The 21574-nt window shown below is 41.6% G+C and overlaps 2 protein-coding genes across 2 annotated transcripts; one reads left to right on the top strand and one right to left on the bottom strand.

The window, feature by feature from the left end:
- Positions 1–672: 672 nt before the first annotated feature.
- Positions 673–11520, top strand: znf407 (zinc finger protein 407). The gene is made up of 9 exons (XM_060874924.1): positions 673–774; positions 2306–5181; positions 5367–5481; positions 5911–5985; positions 8593–8759; positions 8990–9073; positions 9149–9269; positions 9352–9530; positions 10202–11520. The coding sequence occupies exons 2-9, from the start codon at positions 2340–2342 to the stop codon at positions 11002–11004; spliced, it is 4386 nt and encodes a 1461-aa protein (XP_060730907.1). The 5' UTR covers positions 673–774; positions 2306–2339; the 3' UTR covers positions 11005–11520.
- Positions 11521–17920: 6400 nt separating this feature from the next.
- On the bottom strand, positions 17921–20776 carry LOC132848860 (prostaglandin reductase-3-like). The gene is made up of 2 exons (XM_060874914.1): positions 20174–20776; positions 17921–19013 (listed from the first exon to the last, which is right to left on the bottom strand). The coding sequence occupies exons 1-2, from the start codon at positions 20416–20418 to the stop codon at positions 18101–18103; spliced, it is 1158 nt and encodes a 385-aa protein (XP_060730897.1). The 5' UTR covers positions 20419–20776; the 3' UTR covers positions 17921–18100.
- Positions 20777–21574: the final 798 nt, after the last annotated feature.

Genomic DNA, 21574 nt, shown 5'->3' with positions numbered 1-21574 from the left:
GACAGAATCAGAATCAGAATCAGGAGGAGCTTTATTTTTAGGGTTCAAGCGCGAAGCGCTGGAAACCTATTGTATTCGTTCTGATTTTTATTTTATTTATAATTTTTTTTTTTACTTCTATTAAAAAATAGTATTTTTATTTATTTATTTGTTTGTTTATTATTTCTATTAAAAATATTATTTTTTAATTTATTATTTCTTTTTTATTTCTAGCAAAAAATAATGTATTATTATTATTATTATTAGTAGTATTATATTATTATTGATTTCTATTAAAAATAGTATTTATTATTTATTTTTTTATTTTTAGTAAATAAAATTTTTTATTTCTCTTTTATTTTTACGTTTCTAGTATATAGTGTATATAGTATAGTGTATATAGAGTATAGTGTATATAGTGTATATAGTATAGTGTATAGTTTATAGTGTATATAGTATATAGTGTAGTTTATAGGTTACACAAGTTACACAGTCTATTGTTAGCTTACATATTTTGTATTAAATAAATGTACTCTTCATGGTATATAACCTGTGTGTATGTGTATATTTCATATACAAGACAAACATTAAAACACGAATAAACCTACAAAATCTATAGCACTTACAAAGCAGTATATTGTCTAAATAAAATATATATTCATGTACATTATACTATTTCATTTCCGGCTCCTAATTCCTATACACTTCGACGTATGACGTCACGACCACACTACGGAACGCCGCTGGTGACTAAGCTCAGAAAGCGCGGACTGAGTGAAAAGGGGATTATTTCAGGTAAACTGTGTTTTTGTGGTAATTCTAACTGTCTAAAATATTTCTTCATGTCTGGTAGCTGTTACAAAACACAGCCGTGTTGCTTTATAAAGTGCAAAATAACGTGTTTACGAGGTCGCAAATCGTGGCCTTTTTGGGCCTCTGTGCTGCCGTCGTTTTCTGAGCCTGAGAGCACGTATTCTCCGCCTCTCTCGCTTCCTATTGGATAGGGACGCCTCTTTGCGCGTTCCTATTGGACAGACAGTATGCCGCTCATGTGTTTGTATCCATAGGAAGTGTGTGTGCCCCAGTTAACATGATATATAATAAAAATGGGAAGATGTCAGTTGAAATCTGCTTTTACTCCACATTATAGTTACTAGTCGTCCGGTTCCTTTACGCAGTATATGTGCATTTTAAACACACTTTGTTTAACAGCCTAAATAATATGTTTATGGTTGTGCAGTCAGATCAATATAAAATGTTCAGATTAACACGTGTGTTAAGTAGCTGCTGACAATCAAAAATTATGTCCAGGAGAAGCTGCATGCACATGTTGTGTTGTGTTGTGTTGTGTTGTGTCCCTTCCTCCTTTTCCCCAAATTACACACTACATGGCCAAAAGTATGTGGACACCTGACCATGTGGTTCTTCCCTAAACTGTTGCTACAAAGATGGAATCATGCAATAATATAAAATGGATTTTTTTAAAACTGTAGCATTACAATTTCCCTTCACTGGAACTAAAAGGTCCAAAGACGTTAACCTCTACACGAAAAAAAGAAATCTCCAAGAAGACATAGTGTGTTAATGTTTAAGTGGTAGAACAACAGCCCTGACCCCAACCCCACAGTCTCTTGTTTCCAGAGGATCTGTTTAAACAACTATTTATGTGTCCAGATGTTTAGTAACACTATTAATAGCTTCAAATGGTTCATCTTAACTGTCGTGTTAAGTCGGTGGTTTTTGACACGTTCCTTGATCATAGTTTCAGAAGAGTCAAGAGTTTGATGTTAGAATTTAGAATTCAGAAGTGCTTTTGTTTGAAAACAATCACTGATACATAGAGTAGTGTTATGTGGCCGTTATACACAAGAAGTTGATTGTATATTAGTACCAGCACTGAAGTGTTTTATTCCTCTTATACCACAGCAATTTGCGAACGATTACAATGTTAAAATGTATTAAAGTGTCACATTCACAATTAACACCTTACACCTGTTCATAGACATCAATGTATGACTCGATGTGTGAACGTGTGTCAAAATACAAAAAAACAAAAAACACATTTGAAATGAATATTTCAAAGACACCCTTATTCGCATCTGTCCGTAAACTCATAATTTTGCACAGATAGAAATTATTTTTAATCAGACTGTTCTGTCTGACTGTCATCTGTCTGTTTAGTTATTTTTCTAATGTAAGTTTTATAGCTTACCACTAGATGTCAGCAAAACCTAAACGAAAACAAGCAACAACCCACCACCAGATCACAAATATCAGTCGTGTTTCACTGACTTGTGTATTGATTCCTTTCTAACCTCTCTCCCAGTTGCTTTGTTAAATGGTTAGTTAAAGCTGAAGAAATGGACTTTTCAAAAAGAAAGCTACGATTGAGGAAGGAGATGAGCAAGGAGCGACTTGAGATTAAGGACAAACGAGCTCTCCCTGATTGTACGGATGCTACAGATAATAGTAAAAATGAAGGAACTCTTAGTCGGTGTGAAACACTCCTCCCCTCTGTAGCCTCTTATGAGGAGGATAACGGCCGTGCATGTCGTGAGTGTGGTTTTGTGGCGAAAACTCCAACTGCTCTGAAAATCCACTGCAGGAGGAAACACAGTAGCTTGCATTCTCAAACAATGGGTACGACAGGTGCAGAGGAAACACGCACAGCTGAAAATGTTGTGATGAAATTGCCTTCTATAGATCACCCAAAATCTATAGTGCCCCCTACAGATCAGCTCTGCACTGATGCACCTCCTGTAGAGCAGTTCAACTGTGTAGACCAGATCAGCTCTGATGATCCCCCGGTAGACCAGATCAGCTCTGATGACCCCCCTATAAACCAGATCAGCTCTGATGACTGCCCTACAGACCAGATCAGCTCTGATGACCCCCCTATAGACCAGATCAGCTCTGATGACCCCCCTATAAACCAGATCAGCTCTGATGACTGCCCTACAGACCAGATCAGCTCTGATGACTGCCCTACAGACCAGATCAGCTCTGATGACCCCCCTATAGACCAGATCAGCTCTGGTGACCCCCCTATAGACCAGATCAGCTCTGATGACCCCCCTATAGACCAGATCAGCTCTGATGACCCCCCTATAGACCAGATCAGCTCTGGTGACCCCCCTATAGACCAGATCAGCTCTGGTGACCCCCCTATAGACCAGATCAGCTCTGATGACCCCACTATAGCCCAGCTCTGCTCTGGTGCGCAGCGTTTTGAGCGTCTCTACTGCAGGTGCTGCGGTCTTTACACCTGCACAGCACAGGAGATGAACGCACACCTGAACGATGAATCCCACCGAAACTTGGCACTGGAGAAAAACATTGGCCCAATGTTTGAGCAGTGCGTTGAAAAAGTGCTTGTCATTCTATCAGACGAACAAAAACACACAGACGAGCAGAGCGAACAAGGCGACGGTGTCGGTGAGGACGTTCAAGAGACCGAATCGGCTCAACACACTTTAGCGGAGTTAATGGAGACAAACGTTTCTCACAAACGGAAACGTGGAAGGCCCAAGTCATCTCAGGTAATGAGCTGCAGTCACTGTGGCCTCGTGGCCTCTAATCCAACAAACCTCAGCGTGCACATCCGCCGCAAACACAGCCGCACGTACAGTTTCCACTGCAAACTGTGCAACTACTCCTGTGTGACCAAAGGAGACATGGATCGGCATTGCGAAACCAAAAAACACATTAAACGAATGCAGAGCGACAGCGATGGACAAGAGGCAGTTATTATGCTAAATGCTGAGCAAGTGGCTCAGCACATCGAGGCAGAGCCAGCTGAGAAAACACACAACGCACCCAATGCTACACAGCAAGAAACACCAAATGTAGAGGAGGAAGGAGAGGCAGAGGGAACCGGAAGTGATGTTCCCTGTAAAAAGCCCAAGTACGACTCAGTTTACTCCTGCGATCACTGTTACTTCGTTGCCCATTCTGCACTTTCGCTGGCCCTGCACGTGCGTCGCAAACACACCCGGGATTTTGAGTTTGTGTGCTTGGCATGCAGTTATTACGCAGTGACACGTAGAGAAATGTCGCGACACACTGCGACAGAGAAACACAAACTCAAACGGCAGAGATACCTACAGAAACAGTACAACACACACCAACATGACAAGAACGGGGATAAACACAACGGGAACACAAGCCAACTTGCTGAAAACGTCAACCAGCATTCAGACAGCACAGACAAAATCAAAGAAAACGCACAACAAAATACTGACAACTTGTCTGAGAACATGCAGCCGAACACCAAAACCTCGAACCAGAACACTGATCCAGAACCAGATTCAGGTGGTCCGAATAATGATACAGAAAAAGCCAAAGCACCAGAAAAAGTAAGTGCAGGTGAAGAAGAGCTGAAACTGAACCCACATCTGATGTCCAGTGAAGATACAAAAGGCCCTAAAGACTCATTAGAGTGCCCTAATCCAGGAAACACTGAGATGGGTGAGGAGGATTACAACAATGGTGATGGTGGTGATGATGATGACGATGATGATGATGATGATGATAATGATGATGATGATGATGATGAAGAAGAGGAGGACATGTGTGAGACAACTGCTGAAAGTCGATGTAGTGAGAGGCGTGTTTACAGAGCGACTGCGTTTGACGAGTGTGTGTTCTCCTTGAAAGTGCCGACAGACGGACTGCGTGACAAAGATGACGGAGAGTCTCTCTATCAGGCAGCAAAAATGCTAAAAATGTCAGATGGCCATGAAGTGAGCACACGCGTCCGGTGCGACGACTGCGGGTTCCTGGCGGAGGGGCTCAGCGGCCTGAACGTCCACATCACGATGAAACACTCGTCGAAGGAGAAGAACTTTCACTGCTTGCTGTGTGGGAAGTCCTTCCACTCTGACAGCAGCCTGCAGCAGCACCTAAGCAGCTCGGCACACCTACGAACAGAGCGCGGCAGCGTGGATGAGCGGCCCGACGGAGGCTCCGCCTTCAGGTGCGTGCGCTGTAACGAGCCCTGCAATTCGGAGCAAGAACTTTTCGTACACATCAAAGAGAAACACGAGGAGCTGTTACGCGAGGTAAATAAGTATGTGATAGAAGACACGGAGCAGATCAACCGTGAAAGGGAGGAGAACCCTGGAAACGTGTGCAAATACTGTGCCAAGGTTTGCAAGAGCAGCAACTCCATGGCCTTCCTCGCTCATGTCCGCACACACACAGGTACATCATCACACTTTGTCTATTTCTACATTAAAAATATGCAGTAGTAATAATTTGTTATGTACAGAACGATCGTGCAGCAGCGGCTTCAGGGTCCCCGGTTCTGTTCTGAGCTCGGGTTGCTGTGCTGTCCGATGTTCTCCATCAACGAGCACGCGTTTTAACCTTTTATTTTTATTTTGTAGGTTCAAAGCCATTTATGTGTAAGATCTGTAATTTTGCGACGGCGCAACTCGGAGACGCTAGGAATCACGTAAAGAGACACCTCGGCATGAGGGAGTACAAATGCCACCTCTGTGGGTGAGAGAGATTCATTTCATTATTTATTTGAATTGGAAAAGCAATCATTTAAATTCATAATTAGGTACAAACCTAATAATCAGGCTGTATAGATCAGACTAGTCGAGGACGCAGAGGCACTAAGAAGGACGTTTTTGTAGAATAACTTGTAGAATAACAACACAGCACCGCTGAGCTTGTCTTATCACACACATTATTGCTTTAATAAAAGCCTACTGCTCAATTAACCTAGGTTCATTTGGGCTGTAATGATGGTGTGTGTGTGTGATACTATAGTCTTCCTTTTAGTGCCCTCGGTGGACGAGTGAAAATGTTGTGAAATACAAAGCACAGTTTTTATAGAGAGATAAACATAATGGATACGAACTGACTGACTCATGAGAACCTACATCAAACATACAACATTCTCACACACTTATCTTCTTGTAGGTGGGCTTTTGTGATGAAGAAACATCTTAACACACACCTGTTGGGAAAGCATGGGCTAGGCCAGCCAAAGGAGAGGTAACACACACACACACACACACACACACACACACACACTGGAAGCTTAATCTACCGCATACTGTACCAAGATTATGATGCGATTCATGCAGAGACCTGGACCAAGCACCTTATCTAGAATGTGCTGGGGGAACTGAGAGGATACATTTGCTCTGGCATTCTGTTGTGTTTAACCCATATACAGTAGCATTTTCATGGGTTAGTGGTTAATCGAACCTCTCTCTGTTCCCCCAGCACCTTCTAGACAAGATGCTTGATCCAAGTCTCTGAATTAATCACAACATAACCAAGGTACTGGATGGAATATTGTGGCAATGACACGGGTGAAAGAAGAATTAGTGAACTATTGGAAACCAGAGATGGGGGACTCAAGTCATATGACTTGACTCGAGTCAGACTTAAGTCACAAATTTGAGACTTGAGACTTGCTTGACAAATATTAAAAAGGACTCGACTTGACTTTGACTTGACATTCATGACTTGAGACTTGACTCGGACTTGAGTTAAATGACTCAGAGATGGGGGACTCGACTTGACTCGAGTCAGACTTAAGTCACAAATTTGAGACTTGAGACTTGCTTGACAAATATTAAAAAAGACTCGACTTGACTTTGACTTGACTTTCATGTCTTGAGACTTACTTGTGACTTGCACATGTGTGACTTACTCCCACCTCTGGTGGAAAGTCATAGATAAGGGACCAGTAGAACCATAAGATTACTGGAGGTGCTGAAGATGATCTTGACTTGACTGTACTTCTGGGGCCAGGGGTACCTGCTGATACCATTTAGCCATGTGAGTAACTGAAAAATACCATGACCATGCAAAAAAACCTGTCCACACTGGGCAACAGATTGATGCCCAACTTTTAGTTTAGCTCCTGAATGCTGTTGCAAGACTGGAGAAATCAGTCCAGGAGTGGAAAGTGGAGAGATCAGATCAATGCCCAAAAGTCAATGCAGGAGTGGTGAGATCTATCTGGCTTTGATTCCCTGATCTTGTGTTGGACCTCTTGTGGGCTGAGTAGGCCAGTAATTGAAGATCAACAGGATTCCTTATTGTTCATTCATCCAGCAACTTGACAGTTGGCCTCCTCCTCAAGCGGCACCTTCGTGATGTCAAGTGATCACAAAATGCTTGTGACTTATAAGGTATGGATCTCTGTCAGACATTGCAGCATTGAGGTACGTACTGTGAAGAACGGTGGAGATCCACTCATTGCTGTGTGCACCTGTGAGGAAAGCTCCAGGTACATCAGTGGTCTGTCTTGGAGCTAGACCCCGAACAGCACAAGAAGATGAATAAAAAGTCCTCCTTTGAGAGAAGTTGGTGTGGTGTCATCCTAGCTACATTGTTTGTGGTACTTCTCATGTCAATCCCTTTTTAGCTTAGAACCTCTGGAATAGATTGGATGTAGGATTAATGGATCCTGGTTCCTCAGGTTTGATATCAACCTCCTGTCCTTCATTGTCCTCAGCCAGAAGAAATGACCAGGTCCATAGTTGGCCTTGCAACATTGAGGTGCCACAGTTGTGGACCGTTGCATATTACGATGAACGGTAGAACCAATCGCACAGTCTTCCTTCCCCTCATTGCTCTGTGCACCAGTGTTGGATGTACCAGACGCATCAGTGTCCGGTTCCTCTTGCTCCTTCAGAAGTCCTCCTGTGAATTGTCCTGTTGCCAAGGTCATAGGTGTTCCATGTACTCACGTGAGGTGACCAGGCAGGTGAATTCGGATCAGGCCCAGGCAGTGTTGAAGGGTGAGCTAAGGTGACAGCCCTGTCTCAGTCTATGTATACTTGAACCAGCTTTCACAGAGCAGGTTCGTCCTGTCCCACACTGTGCTATCAACAAATGGCAACCAGAACAGTGGTACTTCAGTCCTGTCACAGGCTGAATGTTAACTACAGATTCAAAAATAATGGAGTAAGGGAGAGTGTGAGAGCAGGAACTCTGCTTTGTTTGTTTGCGTGTGTGTGTGTGTGTGTGTGTGTGTGTCAGAGAGCGATAGATTACAACCAAAAAAGCATTGCATACATTCATCCCTGCAATCCATCCATCCGTTGGTCCAAACCGACAGCTATTTTTACACAACTAAGGAGATGCGTGTATGTGTGTGTATGTGTGTGTGACAGTCTTTCACAGACTCAGCTACATATATAAAATCTGAAATATGACACAACCCAACAAAGTCCCTGTTCTACTCCTGTCGCTTAATGCAAAGTATCATGGGAGCTGAGAAATCATCACATTGTAATGATTTTACACTAATAACCTTTTTTTATTATTATAAACTATGTTTATTACATTGTGATTATTGCTCAAATTAAACATAGTGAACATTAATTTGCTGCATATTCAGCAGCGTGTGTCTATAATATTAGATCATCACTCACGGTGGCTTTATTATATGGCTATATCAGTTTTGTTGACACAATCAGCACTTCTCACTTAATCACACGCACACACACACACACACACTTTCTCTCTCTCTCTCTCTCTCTCTCTTTCTGTATAGAGTCAGTTTTAGTGGTCACTGTGTGTAGCACTCTGGTACTTAATATAATTGCATTATATTATTGTTGTGTTTGTGTGTGTGTGTAGAAAGTATGATTGTGAATTGTGTGAGCGGAGTTTTAGTGAGAAGTGGGCCCTTAATAACCACATGAAGCTTCACACTGGAGACAAACCCTTTAAGTGCCATTGGCCATCTTGCCACTATGCCTTTCTCACACACTCAGCAATGAAGGACCACTACAGGACACACACAGGTAAATGGGGTGATTAACTTATCAGGAGTTGCAGTTTCTAGGTGTTTTAACGTGTAGTTTTATTGTTAAGAGGTGGATTTGAAGCTCAAATTGTAAGGGGGTGTGATTAGGATCGGAGGTCAGGATAAAAACTCTTAAAATATATTAATTAATCAGTGATTAGCTGTAAAGATGGGTTAAAGGTGTGTTAAATATGCGAGTGATTGATATGTAAGTGGTCTCTTTTTCAGGCGAAAAGTCATTTCTGTGTGATCTTTGTGGATTTGCTGGTGGAACCCGACACGCTCTGACTAAACATCGGCGCCAACACACAGGTAACACACACACACACACACACATGTGTATTTCTTACCTATGCAAATTTGTGACGCCGTTTTCTGTGTGTATAGGTGAGCGCCCCTTCCGCTGCGATCTATGCAGCTTTGCCTCGACCACTCAGTCTCATTTGACCCGACACAAACGTGTTCACACGGGAGAGAAACCATACCGCTGCCCCTGGTGTGACTACAGGTAACATCCTATACCCTAATCCCTACTCCTTACATCCTACTCCATGCATCCTGAACACTAACGTTATGTTTGTGCCTGCCAGGTCAAACTGTGCAGAGAATATCCGGAAACATATCCTGCACACGGGGAAACACGAGGGCGTGATGATGTACAACTGCCCTCGTTGTGATTTCGCCACCAATTCACCCTCTGAGTTCCGAAACCACCTTAAAGACAAACACCGGGACATTGAGAACCCTGACCTCGCTTACCTTCATGCAGGTAATTCACTACCACACTTACTTTATAACTGGATGTTTATTTATCCACATACTTCCTCATTGCACTTATTTATTTACCTTTCCCTTCGTCATCTGTCCATCAAAAAAGGTTCTTAATGAGTGAGTCGGTTGTGTGTGCGTAAGTTTTGGAGCATTATATTGTTTCTCAGCACACACATGCACATAAAATACATCAACTCTGACACACACAGGAGGAAAAATGAGAGAGAGTGAAAACCCTGTTGGGTTTGAGTGTGTGTGTGTGTGTGCGTGTGTGTGTGTCGCTCTGGTTGACTGACATCTGTGAATCCTCTGAGTGAGTGTTTGTCATTCTGCGTTGATGTTTTTATCCTAAAATCTGTCACTCTGTGTGATTGACAGCTGTCTGTGCGATACTGTATGCAACTGAGTCTGCCTTCACACACAAACATTTTCACACAAAGTAAAAGTTGACAGAGACAGACAGAGAGACAGAGAAAAAAGAGCGTAGAGAGGAATCGAGATTTTTCTTCTACCCGTGCTCAGGAGTTGGAGCGAATTGACGTGACTTCCTTGTTTCAGTTTTTTTAATAGGAATACAGCGATATGAGAAGAGTGAAATTTATAAAAATATACTGTAGATGCATTTCCTATAGGATTTAATATTCTCTGTGTTTGCATGTTTGTGTCCAGGAATAGTGTCGAAGTCATTCGAGTGTCGGCTGAAAGGGCAGGGGTCATCGTACGTTGAGACCGACACCCCATTCACACCAGAGGACGGCCGTTTAGGAGCCGAAACGCTGCAGCAGGTCATCATCATCCAGGGATACGGAGAGGAGGCGGAGTTACAGGGCACAGAGATGGAGGAGGCGGAGCTGGAGGAATCAGCAGCTGCTACACTGCAGACACTGGCGATGTCCTCCGTCAATGCCGAGCTGCTGCAGGTTACGCAGGACGGATGCATTATTCCCTACGCACACAAGAACTATGTACTGGTGGAGTCGTCAGGCTCAGGGGAGGAGCAAACATTGCAGAAGGCGGAGCAAACATCGCACGAAACCATTCAGGATGGGACTGGCCCATCTACAGCTTTAGATGCTCTGCTGTGTGCGGTGTCAGAGATTGACCAGCAGGACGGCGCCGCAGAACAGGACGTACAAACCGCTGATGAACAACAAGCACATGTCCAGGAGGAGGGACATGAGGCAGTGCAAGTTTATGGGGAGGTTGTACAGGTGCTGGGCCACGCCCATGAGGAAGTCCTACAGTTTGCTGCCAGCCAGCTGATGATGAGAGAAGGGCTAACACAAGTGATTGTAAACGATGAGGGAACGCATTATATCGTGACCGAGGTGGCCGACAGCACCGTATTTACCCAGAGTATGGGGGCGGAGTCTGGACATGAGATAGGATTTGTAGATGCTGCTGGAAACCAGCCCAGTGAGGCTATAGTCACATATGAACCAGTCAGCCTTAAACAAGAAACTCAGGAATGATTGTGGCAGAACTGAAGTATTTAGCTCCACCCCTTTTACAGTAGGATTTCTGGCTCCTCCTACTTATTTACATAACTAAAAGTATAGCTACTGAACCTGCTGTTGTGTCATGTACAGGATGTCTATTATTATTATTATTATTATTATTATTATTAAAATTAATATCAGATTGAAAGCTTTACAGAACTCAGTGGGAGGAGCCAAGCTCTGTGATACCAAGCGAGCGAACCAAGGGGGTGGAGCCAGATGCTAGTGCACGGCTAAAAGACAAACAATAAACTATAGATTTGAGTTTGCATTGCATTTATGTACAATCAATTATATAAACAATCGAGTTCAAATCATTAGAATAACACACGACTCACACAACACACACAAACTTTTATGTAGATGAAATAAAATTTTCCTGCTATGTTTTGTAGATTTATTTGAAATGCCTAATAGCCGTTGGGTTAAAGAAATGCACACTTGTTAATTGAACTGAATTTCAGTAAACATGCGTGAACAAATAAAAAAAAAAAAAATCTGAATAAATAAATAAATAAATGCCTGTGTGGTTTCATTTCTGTTTTTCGAACGTTTCGCGATATAAGTAGGTTCACACGCACGCTAACATCGGATCGCTCATGTAAACAGCACACTATATTAGTATATACGTGTATATATACTTAACTTCTGAAATCTGATAAAGCCACATAGCTTTCATTCCATTATTCAGGATATTATTCAGTACATACATAGAGTTACTCTGTCATCGATTTTTATTTATTTATTTATTTATTTTTTCATCAATGTAAAAACCCCAAAGAAGTCCTGACAGCCAAGTACCCATTGTGAATAAGAAGGAATATTCACAATGTTGGAAATTCCTGCTCAAAAATATGAAAACCCCCAAATACTCCCAAGTAAAAGGCAAGATAAGCCAATCTACATATGAATCAAAATGATTGACAGCTGTGCAGGTGTTTTAAACTCCTCAATATTAACAGACCTTCTGGAAGCCACACCCCTTTCCCTATCTCACATCGCTTGTTAATTGTTTGGCCGGTATACTTTCTGAGTAAATAATAAACCTTGATATAAAACAATATTTTGGATTAGGATTAAATCTGGACCTCATGGAATCATTTCAAGGTTCCTATAAGAGACACCAGACAAGTGTCTTGTGACACAAGCGAGTTGTTAACACATCTACACATTTATCTTACATCACTTTACATCACACACACATTTAACTCCTGGTTTAACCCTCCACTAGCATTTACATCACTCAAACCACAAAGTCATGACATCAGAACACTGCAAAGGTTACATCATCATTCCGACATTCATCAGGATTAACACACACACACACACACACACACACACACACACACACACACACACACACACACACACACACACAGCAGACAGAGACAGCCATCCTGTATGGCTTTATTTGACTCTCTATAGACTAATTACAGTTCTCAGTGCACTAACACTGAGACTGTGAATGTGTGGGTCTCTCTAATCACCGTTCTCATTAACCCTTTACTTTCACAGCTTAGAATCACCATGACGACAGAAGAGACATCAAAATCCCTTTGTCCCAAACCTCAGATGTAACTCTCCCAAACCCCTTAAAAAAAGAATAAAGTGTGTGTGTAGATGGGTGTGTTCAAGGTTTCACCTTCTCAATTAGCCTCCAAGAGACACAGTTTTAATTAATGAAGTCATTACTGTACTGTTCCTTTGAGAGCACCGAGACCTGATACAGTGAGAAGTGAGACACCTCATTAGTATAAATCATGAATATTCATGTTTCCAGTGACGACCCCCTTCACTGTAGCAGAACATTTACACAAACCCTCTCCAAGGCGCTCCTCCTCTTTTCTGTCTTTCTGAGTCCGAGTCTCTCTCACACTGTTTTTCTTGCTCAGTTTTGTTTTTCTGCCGAAGTCTCTACAGATGTACAATAAGTGCTGAAAGACTGGTTCATGATAGTTCTAGGGTTAAATCCTAACCTCTTAAGAAGAAAGGATTCTCTCTCTCTTTCTCTCTCTCTCTCTCTCTCTCTCTCTCTCTCTCTCTCTGGAGACAGTGCATGTCTTCACTGGTGTGTGTTAATTTAACAAGGTGAACACTTACAACGTTCACTAATGAGAAAGAGTTACAAACCTACATGTTAATGTCATAAGACACCTGTCTCACTCTCTGTACCAGCGAGACTATGATAGATAGATAGATAGATAGATAGATAGATAGATAGGTGGCTAGATAAAGATAGATAGATAGATAGATAGATAGATAGATAGATAGATAGATAGATAGATAGATAGATAAATGGCTAGGTGGCTAGATAAAGATAGATAGATAGATAGATAGATAGATAGATAGATAGATAGATAGATAGATAGATAGATAGATAGATAGATAGATCCCCAAGTGGAAATTTGCAACAAAAAAAATGTAATAATATTAATTATAGGGGGCACGGTGGCTTAGTGGTTAGCACGTTTGCCTCACACCTCCAGGGTTGGGGATCGATTCTTGTCTCCGCCTTGTGTGTGTGGAGTTTGCATGTTCTCCCCGTGCCTCGGGGGTTTCCTCCGGGTACTCCGGTTTCCTCCCCCGGTCCAAAGACATGCATGGTAGGTTGATTGGCATCTCTGGAAAATTGTCCGTAGTGTGTGATTGTGTGAGTGAATGAGTGTGTGTGTGTGTGTGTGCCCTGCGATGGGTTGGCACTCCGTCCAGGGTGTATCCTGCCTTGATGCCCGATGACGCCTGAGATAGGCACAGGCTCCCCGTGACCCGAGGTAGTTCGGATAAGCGGTAGAAGATGAGTGAGAGTGAGTGAGAATATTAATTATATAAAAATCAGACTAATCAGAATGAATCCCTCTAATTAAAAGTTGAGATTGTGGAAGAAGCTGCAGGACAAACACAGCTTGTGTCCAATGTCACATGTAGAACAAAGTAGCAATGACAAGAGTTTCTCCTTCAAACTTTAACATTTTTATAGCACTAGCCTTCATCTAGAGGTTAAAGTTCAACAGTGACACCATCATGTTAATAATATATGAATAATATAATAATAAACACCAAGTCAGTGTTTTATGGTAATCATTTCAGTTCAGTGGAGGAACGAATTGTGTTTATGTGGGGCTCAGGAGGAGGTGCCTCTGTCAGTAGGGGGGAGAGGACAGGACAAGATGAGAAGTGCGCACACACACACACACACACACACACACACACACACACACACACTTTTTCCACATCTTAATTTTTTTGTTTGTTTGTTTGTTGACCTTGTTCGGTCACATGACCTTTAAAAACTCTCAAATTGGAGGAAAAAAGTAAAAAGGAGAAACTGTGACAGCAAGGTGAAATTAAAGACTGGTTTCATTACTGTGTGTGTGTGTGTGTGTGTGTGTGTGTGTGTGTGTGTGTGTGTGTGTGTGTGTGAGAGAGAGAGAGAGAGAGAGAGAGAGAGAGAGAGAGAGAGAGAGAGAGAGAGAGAGAGAGAGAGAGAGAGAGAGAGAGAGAGAGAGCCTTCAGTGATCCGACACATCACACTCTGCCTCCTTCTACTTCAATACTTGTCCACCTTTAAGTAACACACACACACACACACACACACACACACACACACACACACACACACACACACAATAATCTGTAGTTGTTTATCTTCTCATCTGTCTGTGATGAACCCATAGTTTCCCATGAGTCTTTGCTCTTGTTGGAGTTTACACTATATTAGTCTCACAAGCCAAATCTGGTACTTTTCCTCTGACTATTTGACCCTTTATATATAAACATTCGCTGATACGAAAAACAAAACAAAACAAAACACAACAACACGGTTATCTTTACTTTTACTTTGCCTCATTTTCTCCTTTACTTCAAACAGCTGTTGCAGAATGTAACATTATATTTCATCAACACGCCATTGATGATATAATATAGAGGAAATCTTTCAGCACAGGTTGTGTTTGATGTAGTTTACTTAACTTGCCACAATGCATCATGGGATATGAGCTATGAACCTCCCCCTTCTTACTGTGTACTGAAACCGAAGGCCAATTAAATGTGTGTGCTGTTTAGCTGCTGTAACAATAATCGGTGTGTGAAGGTGCAGTAAAAGGAGCGTCCTGTGAAACCCTCAGAGACACACACATACACAAACTGTACACACACACACACACACACACACACACACACACGCACGCATGGCTGCTAATTGCAGTGAGACTCACAGTAACCACTTCATTACCACACTGGCATCTCTGAGCTTTTGAACCTGTCCTGGATCATTTGATGAAAAATGAATTAATATAATAGCACAGTATTCTGTGTGGTTATGGATTATAGATCGCAAATATGGTGTGCAAATTTCCTCTCAGAGATTTCCAGACTATTAACAAAATGGAACGACACGAAGAACCTGCATGAAAAATCCAAGCTATTATGCGATGTCAGCTACTGCATGTAAAGATGAGGTCACACTCGTTCTTGTAATTATCCAATTAGCCAATCATGTGTCAGAAGCGCAATTCACAAGGTCATACAGGTCAAGAGCTTCAGTTAATGTTCACTTCAGACATCAAAATGGGGAACAATTCTGGTCTCAGAGACCGTAATGCGACCAGAAGTGGTGGATTTAGTATTTCAGAATCTTCTCATCTCCACAGATCTCCAGGAACACTGTGAAAAAGAAAAAAAAAACAACATTCTGTGTGTGCCAGGTCTGTAGCTGATTCTAGCGAACTAAAATAACTACTCGTTACAATCACGGTGAGCAGAAAAGCATCTCAGAATCACAACATGTCAAAGCTTAAGGTGGACAAGCTACTGTAGAAGCAGAAGGACAAATCGTGGACTAGTCCTGTCAGAAAACAACAGGAAGCTGAGGCTGCAGTGGGCACGGACACCCAAACTGGACAGAACCAGCACCTAGTGTTTTTCCCAGTTACTAATTATTTGCTTTTTCGGTTGGTGTCTATGTCTAAGGCAAACTGCATAAGGTTGGAGTTTCATGCAAGGATCAGCAGTAAAGCTAATGTGAAGCAAATTACAATTTGTAACACAGCAGGCATTTAAAAAGAGGTAATAATGGCCTGTGTGGTCTCTGGGTAGCCAGGAGCGTCGGGAGGATGGTGGGCACATACACACACACAAAGCTGCCTCACATGTGCACTAGTAATTACCTTTCCTATTAGCAAAGCCTTTTGTTAATTCAGACTTAGCACTAATGTATCCTCAGCCATCAGGAAATGAAATATAGCGTTAATATACGCTAAAATGCACACACTGTATATGAGAATAGTGTTTCACTTTCTCATAGTGTTGTCTTTGAGTTATTACAGATTTGGTGTGTGTGTGTGTGTGTGTGTGTTCGGTTTGTTTAACATCGCACCGAGCGAGCAAGTGTGTGACACCTGCAGCAGGAAACAGGTGACAACAAGTCGAGACACACACCCATAGAAAAATACACACCCACCTACACACACACACACACACACACACACACACACACAAGCGGGCACACACACTTTCCAGACCAAGATGAAAAACAACAGACAAACAAGCTCAAAGCTGGAAAATTAAAGTTAAAATATAGAATACCTGTAACACAATGAAAAAAAAATCGTATTGCCATCATTTTTATTCTTTTTCATTAGTAATAAGTAATTATTGGTTTATTTTGTTTATTTGCGATAATGCAACAATGACGATTCATGATTTTCCCATTAAATCAACCTAATGTAATTTCTGTATCCGTGACAAAATAGAACTATATTAGCTAGAGCACTGATTGTGTGCTAATGAGCAGTATTTTGTGTAAATATTTACACACTAATGTCTCTGTGGTCTTACGTATCGTTGTAGTTTTGTTTCAAGGTGCTATGATGCGGTTCTAAATCGATTCTTCATGCGTCTTGCTTTCCACAAGCCGACATTATTCGTTTTTTTCTATTATAGACCATTTTTGCTTCAAAAACACTAGTTATAAAATATTATTGAACATATTCAAAGAGAACAAAATGGTCAAAAACATGAAGGTATTTAAACACTAAAGATTTTTTAACCTAAAAACAAAAAATCATTAATTCCTGGGAATGTTATTTTTGTAAAATGGGAATACACCCTGAATGGGATGCCAGACCATTGAAGAACAATATACCCACACAGGAGCAGTTAAGTGTAGTCAATCTACCACTTCATATTTCTCAGTTTTCTGGGAGGTGGAAGGAAACCGGAGAACCTAAAGGATTCGGAAAATGTGTGAAATCCCAGACAAACTGGAAGCTCAGGATTCCCTGGATTGTGCCATCACAATCCGTATGTAAAAATATGATTAGGAATGCTCATTCGAACCCATGAAGCTTTGATTAAATGAGTTTGATGGCAATTTTACACAAGCGAACTGGTCTAATACTTAAATCTTCCATTAAATCAGTACCAAAAGATGCTTCCACACTGGCAGATTAGTCTGAAACAAAGCAAGGAAAATTAGTCATGTGAAAACTGGAAGCCCAGCATGGTACCGAACCTGTAGGACTACCTGTAGAAGGCGGTGCCGAGCATTGGAACTGCGCCCTCATTCTCGCAGCTAGAAATCAGTACCACACTGTTCAGGAAGTAAAGTAACCTGCATGTGTGTTTTAGCTGATGATAACATGATTAGTTTTCCACAACGAATGAGTCCCACGAGTGACAGGGGAACGTTGGTGAGACAGCATAATGGCACCATGGTTTGGTTCCCAGAACAATCGCACTTGGATTTGAACACCACCTAATATTATTTATTTACTAGGTTAAAAACATTTCCATTGCCTGATATTTGACGGTGGTTAGCATTATGTATGACCAGAGACATTACAAATAATAACAGTTGTAATTTTTAAACAAATAAAAATAACAGCGATACTTTATTTACAAGATCTTTATTTATAAAAAGGAGATCAGAATTTGTTGTTCATTGGATGAAACAGATTTTTTTCATTTATACAGTATAGTAAGATATTTATTCTGTAAATAATAAAAAGAAATCTTGGATACATATTCATTAAAATGATGTTGTGACTCAATCTATCGGATTCCGCTGTCCTCAAACGTCGGGATTAACCTCCACCACCACTTTGCCTTGGTTCTTTCCAGCGTACATATAATCTATTGCCCTGTACACTGAATCCAATCCCACAAATCGCCCTTCTTTTTCCGTCTGTCCATCATCGATGGCGCACAAAATCTCCCCCTTCTCCTGCATCTGCATTATCTTTTGCACACAATCACTGTACTCTGATAGGAAGTGGGGCAGAAAGAATCCTCTTATGCTGGCTGATTTCTGCAGGAGTTTGGCAGGAATTGTAGCTCCACTGACGGGCTGCAAGCCTGACTCGCTCTGATAACCTGAGATGAAACCCACCACCAGCAGGCGCCCATGTTGCGCCAGGTTTTTAACAGCAAGGTCGAACACAGAGCCCCCTATTGACTCGTACACCACATCTACACCTTTAGGATACTCCCTGCGTAACGTTGCGGCCAAGTCCTCTTCTTTGTAGTTGATTGGCCGATCGCAGCCGATGCTCTTCAGAAACTCTGCCTTCTCTCTGGTGGAGCATGTGCCTATCACATGACACCCAGCCATCTTGGCAAACTGGACAGCAAACTGTCCGGTTCCTCCGGCAGCAGCCGTCACCAGCACGGTTTCCCCCTGTTTTATTTCCCCAAGGCACTTCAGGGCGATGGATGCAGTTGCGCCGCTCACAATCACGGCTAGCGCTTCTGGCTGTGGCTCTTTTAACGGAATCGCTTTTTGCACGGAAACGAGAGTGTATTCGGCAAACGCGCCTGCGTTTAAATAGGCCACCATGTCACCCAATGCAAAACGGGAACTGGCGCTTAAACCCAGTGCCACCACTTCTCCAACACCCTCAAACCCTACTGGGAACGGAAGGGTCAATGAGGGGTCGTAGCGGCCGGCAGAGTAGTTAATATCAGATGCGTTTATTCCAATGTATCTAAAGAGGGAAACAGTAAGAAACCATGAGTTATATATTGATGCCAAATTGATGCCATATTGATTATTGTTTCAAATGGTGACTAATGTACAAATGAACCTCTTGGAATTGAGGTAGTGTGAACAAAAACGTACAAATTCATATAACGACATAACGATCGGTTCGAATTCAAAGTCCACCAAGCATCCAATGCTGGGTCCTTAAGCATAGCCCTTAATTGCAGAGTTGTATAAAATGAGATAAAAATGTAACTCTGGATAAAGGTGTCTACCAAATACCGTAAATGGTATGCCGTCGACTGGGAGACTGACTCATCAGACTGTAAGCGTTCCTAGATAAGCAGACCTAGTGGCAAATGTGTGGAGTATTAGTGGAGTATGTGTACCATATTAGCATTCTGGGAAGTTTCGGGTCTCCCTCATTCAGTGAATATTACGTAGTGTCTACAGTGCTATTATACCCTGAGTAATAAAAACACTACATATCCAAAAATTTACACCACACCATCACAACCCCATTACATTCCTTTTTGTTGTGATTGTTGATGTGTTGCTTTACACTAAATGTAATGGTTCAATAGATAATACTAAATCTATTATCTAAATAAAATTCGGATACATCCCTACAACTGAGCGGAACACTGTGTGGAACACTGGGATGGACACTGTGAGGAACACTGGGAGGAACTGGGATGGACATGCATTGTTAAAGTGACTACAGTCCAAAGTTAAAGTGACTACAGTCCTGATCAAATCAGATTTCCTCGCTTCTTATTTCACATGTTGACTCATTTACTCTGCTGTTACCTGTTAGCCTGGGGACTTTTAGGCAAATAAACATTATTAACAGGTTTAGTCCTGATCTAAAGTTACTGTATGGGTTTCATCTGGGTTCTCCAGTTTCCTCCCACCTCAAAAGTATGCAGTAAACAGATTGACTATGGAAAAACTGTGTGTGTATGTGTGTGAGTCTGTGTGTGTGTCTGTATATGTGTGAGTATGTGTGTGAGTATGTATGTGAGTATGTGTGTGTGTGTATGAGTTTCAATGTCTGTGTGTGTGTCTTTATGTATGTGTGAGTATGTGTGTGTGTCTGTATGTATGTGTGTGTGTGTATGAGTTTCAGTGTCTGTGTGTGTGTATGTATGTGTGTGTGCTGACCGGTTCCGGATCAGCAGCTCGGTGTCGCTCGGGGTCGGAACCGGAAGTGTCTCCACGGAAACAGCTTGACGGAAGTTGGGGCTCAGTTTCATTACCATCATCTTCTTCATGCTGCTCGGTATTGATGAGCGTTTATAATCCATGAAGTGATTTGAATACGACATGTCGATAATAAAACGCCTCTGAAATGCGTGTACAGCTCGACGAGACCCCAACACAGACTTACACATCAGAGAAACAGACATGTTTAAAGCAAGGTTCTGTTCTGGATCGGGTCACGTCCTAAACCGAGCACTAGCACACTGAATATCACGTCTGTCCAATTCAACAATCCCTATACCTGCTACCTAAAGACACAAATGTGATTTGGGACCGAGCCGAAGTTACTTTTTTTTTTAAGTTAGTCTTTTTTAGCCTACAATGCTAATCCGTATAAACTTGCAGAGTTTTTAATTAAACGATAAAATATATCTCAAGCACAACACGTTTTTGTCATTTTAACTTTTAAGCTGAATGCTTTTCATTAAAACCCGAATTTAAGCTGTATTTTTTTGGTCTTATTCCTTAGCAGGTCGTTGTGTTGTGCAGCAAGTTCACTTCCGCTTCCGGTCATTCTGCTTCCCTTTTGGCATGCAACAAAGCATGTGCAAAGTAAAATGTGTTTGGGGGAAATTAATAAAATCATTGATTTTTTTTTGCATATATCGCATGTGTTCTAGTATTTAGTTATGAAATGTATCTAATTTAGCTGATATTCCTGTATGTAAAAGGTTATACATACACACTCTAACCAGTGCAACACTCCTACTGTCCCTCAATTTGACTTAAAATACAACTGAAGACCCAAAACTGAAGAAAAAATGGTCTTGTGGAACATCTGCAGAGATTAAGATGCCATGGCATGTTACCCCAGATGCACTGACCTGTGAACATTCATCTGGTCACCTCACCTCACTTGTCATCCTATTAATAAAACAGTGGCTACAATTATATCAGAATCAGGTTTATTGGCCAAGTGTGTTGACACACACAAGGAATTTGGTTCTAGCTGTTTGTGACTCTAAAAAGTACAGACATAAATAACACTATACTATACAAACTATACAAGACAATGCAGACAATGAGATACAATATAGACAGAATGAGTATTAAATATGAATATAGAATATGAACATAAACTATTATGTACATAAAGTGTGGGAGTGCAAATAACAATATAGTGCAATATTATGCTTTTTGTACAATATATAGCAGCAGTAATGGGTGTAATATATACAGATGATTTGATGACTGACAGTCCTGATAACGCAGTACTTTAATCCTCCAGGATGTTCCCAAGATTATTTCTCTCTTTAGGGAAACCTATACGGACTAAATCCACAAGTGCAGAACAGTTGATCT

The sequence above is a fragment of the Tachysurus vachellii genome, chromosome 1 (assembly GCF_030014155.1).
Source record: "Tachysurus vachellii isolate PV-2020 chromosome 1, HZAU_Pvac_v1, whole genome shotgun sequence".
NCBI classification, from domain to species: domain Eukaryota; kingdom Metazoa; phylum Chordata; class Actinopteri; order Siluriformes; family Bagridae; genus Tachysurus; species Tachysurus vachellii.
This window is presented reverse-complemented; position numbering and strand designations above follow the sequence as displayed.

What these genes read in the sequence shown, in the direction of transcription:
- znf407 (XM_060874924.1), top strand. Translation starts at nt 2,340, where the DNA reads ATGGACTTTTCAAAAAGAAAGCTACGATTGAGGAAGGAGATGAGCAAG. An exon ending in CTAGGCCAGCCAAAGGAGAG is followed by an intron (nt 5,986 to 8,592) that starts GTAACACACACA and finishes GTGTGTGTGTAG; the next exon opens with AAAGTATGATTGTGAATTGT. An exon ending in CCACTACAGGACACACACAG is followed by an intron (nt 8,760 to 8,989) that starts GTAAATGGGGTG and finishes TCTCTTTTTCAG; the next exon opens with GCGAAAAGTCATTTCTGTGT.
- LOC132848860 (XM_060874914.1), bottom strand. Translation starts at nt 20,418, where the DNA reads ATGTCTGTTTCTCTGATGTGTAAGTCTGTGTTGGGGTCTCGTCGAGCT. An exon ending in GAGCTGCTGATCCGGAACCG is followed by an intron (nt 19,014 to 20,173) that starts GTCAGCACACAC and finishes TTCCCTCTTTAG; the next exon opens with ATACATTGGAATAAACGCAT.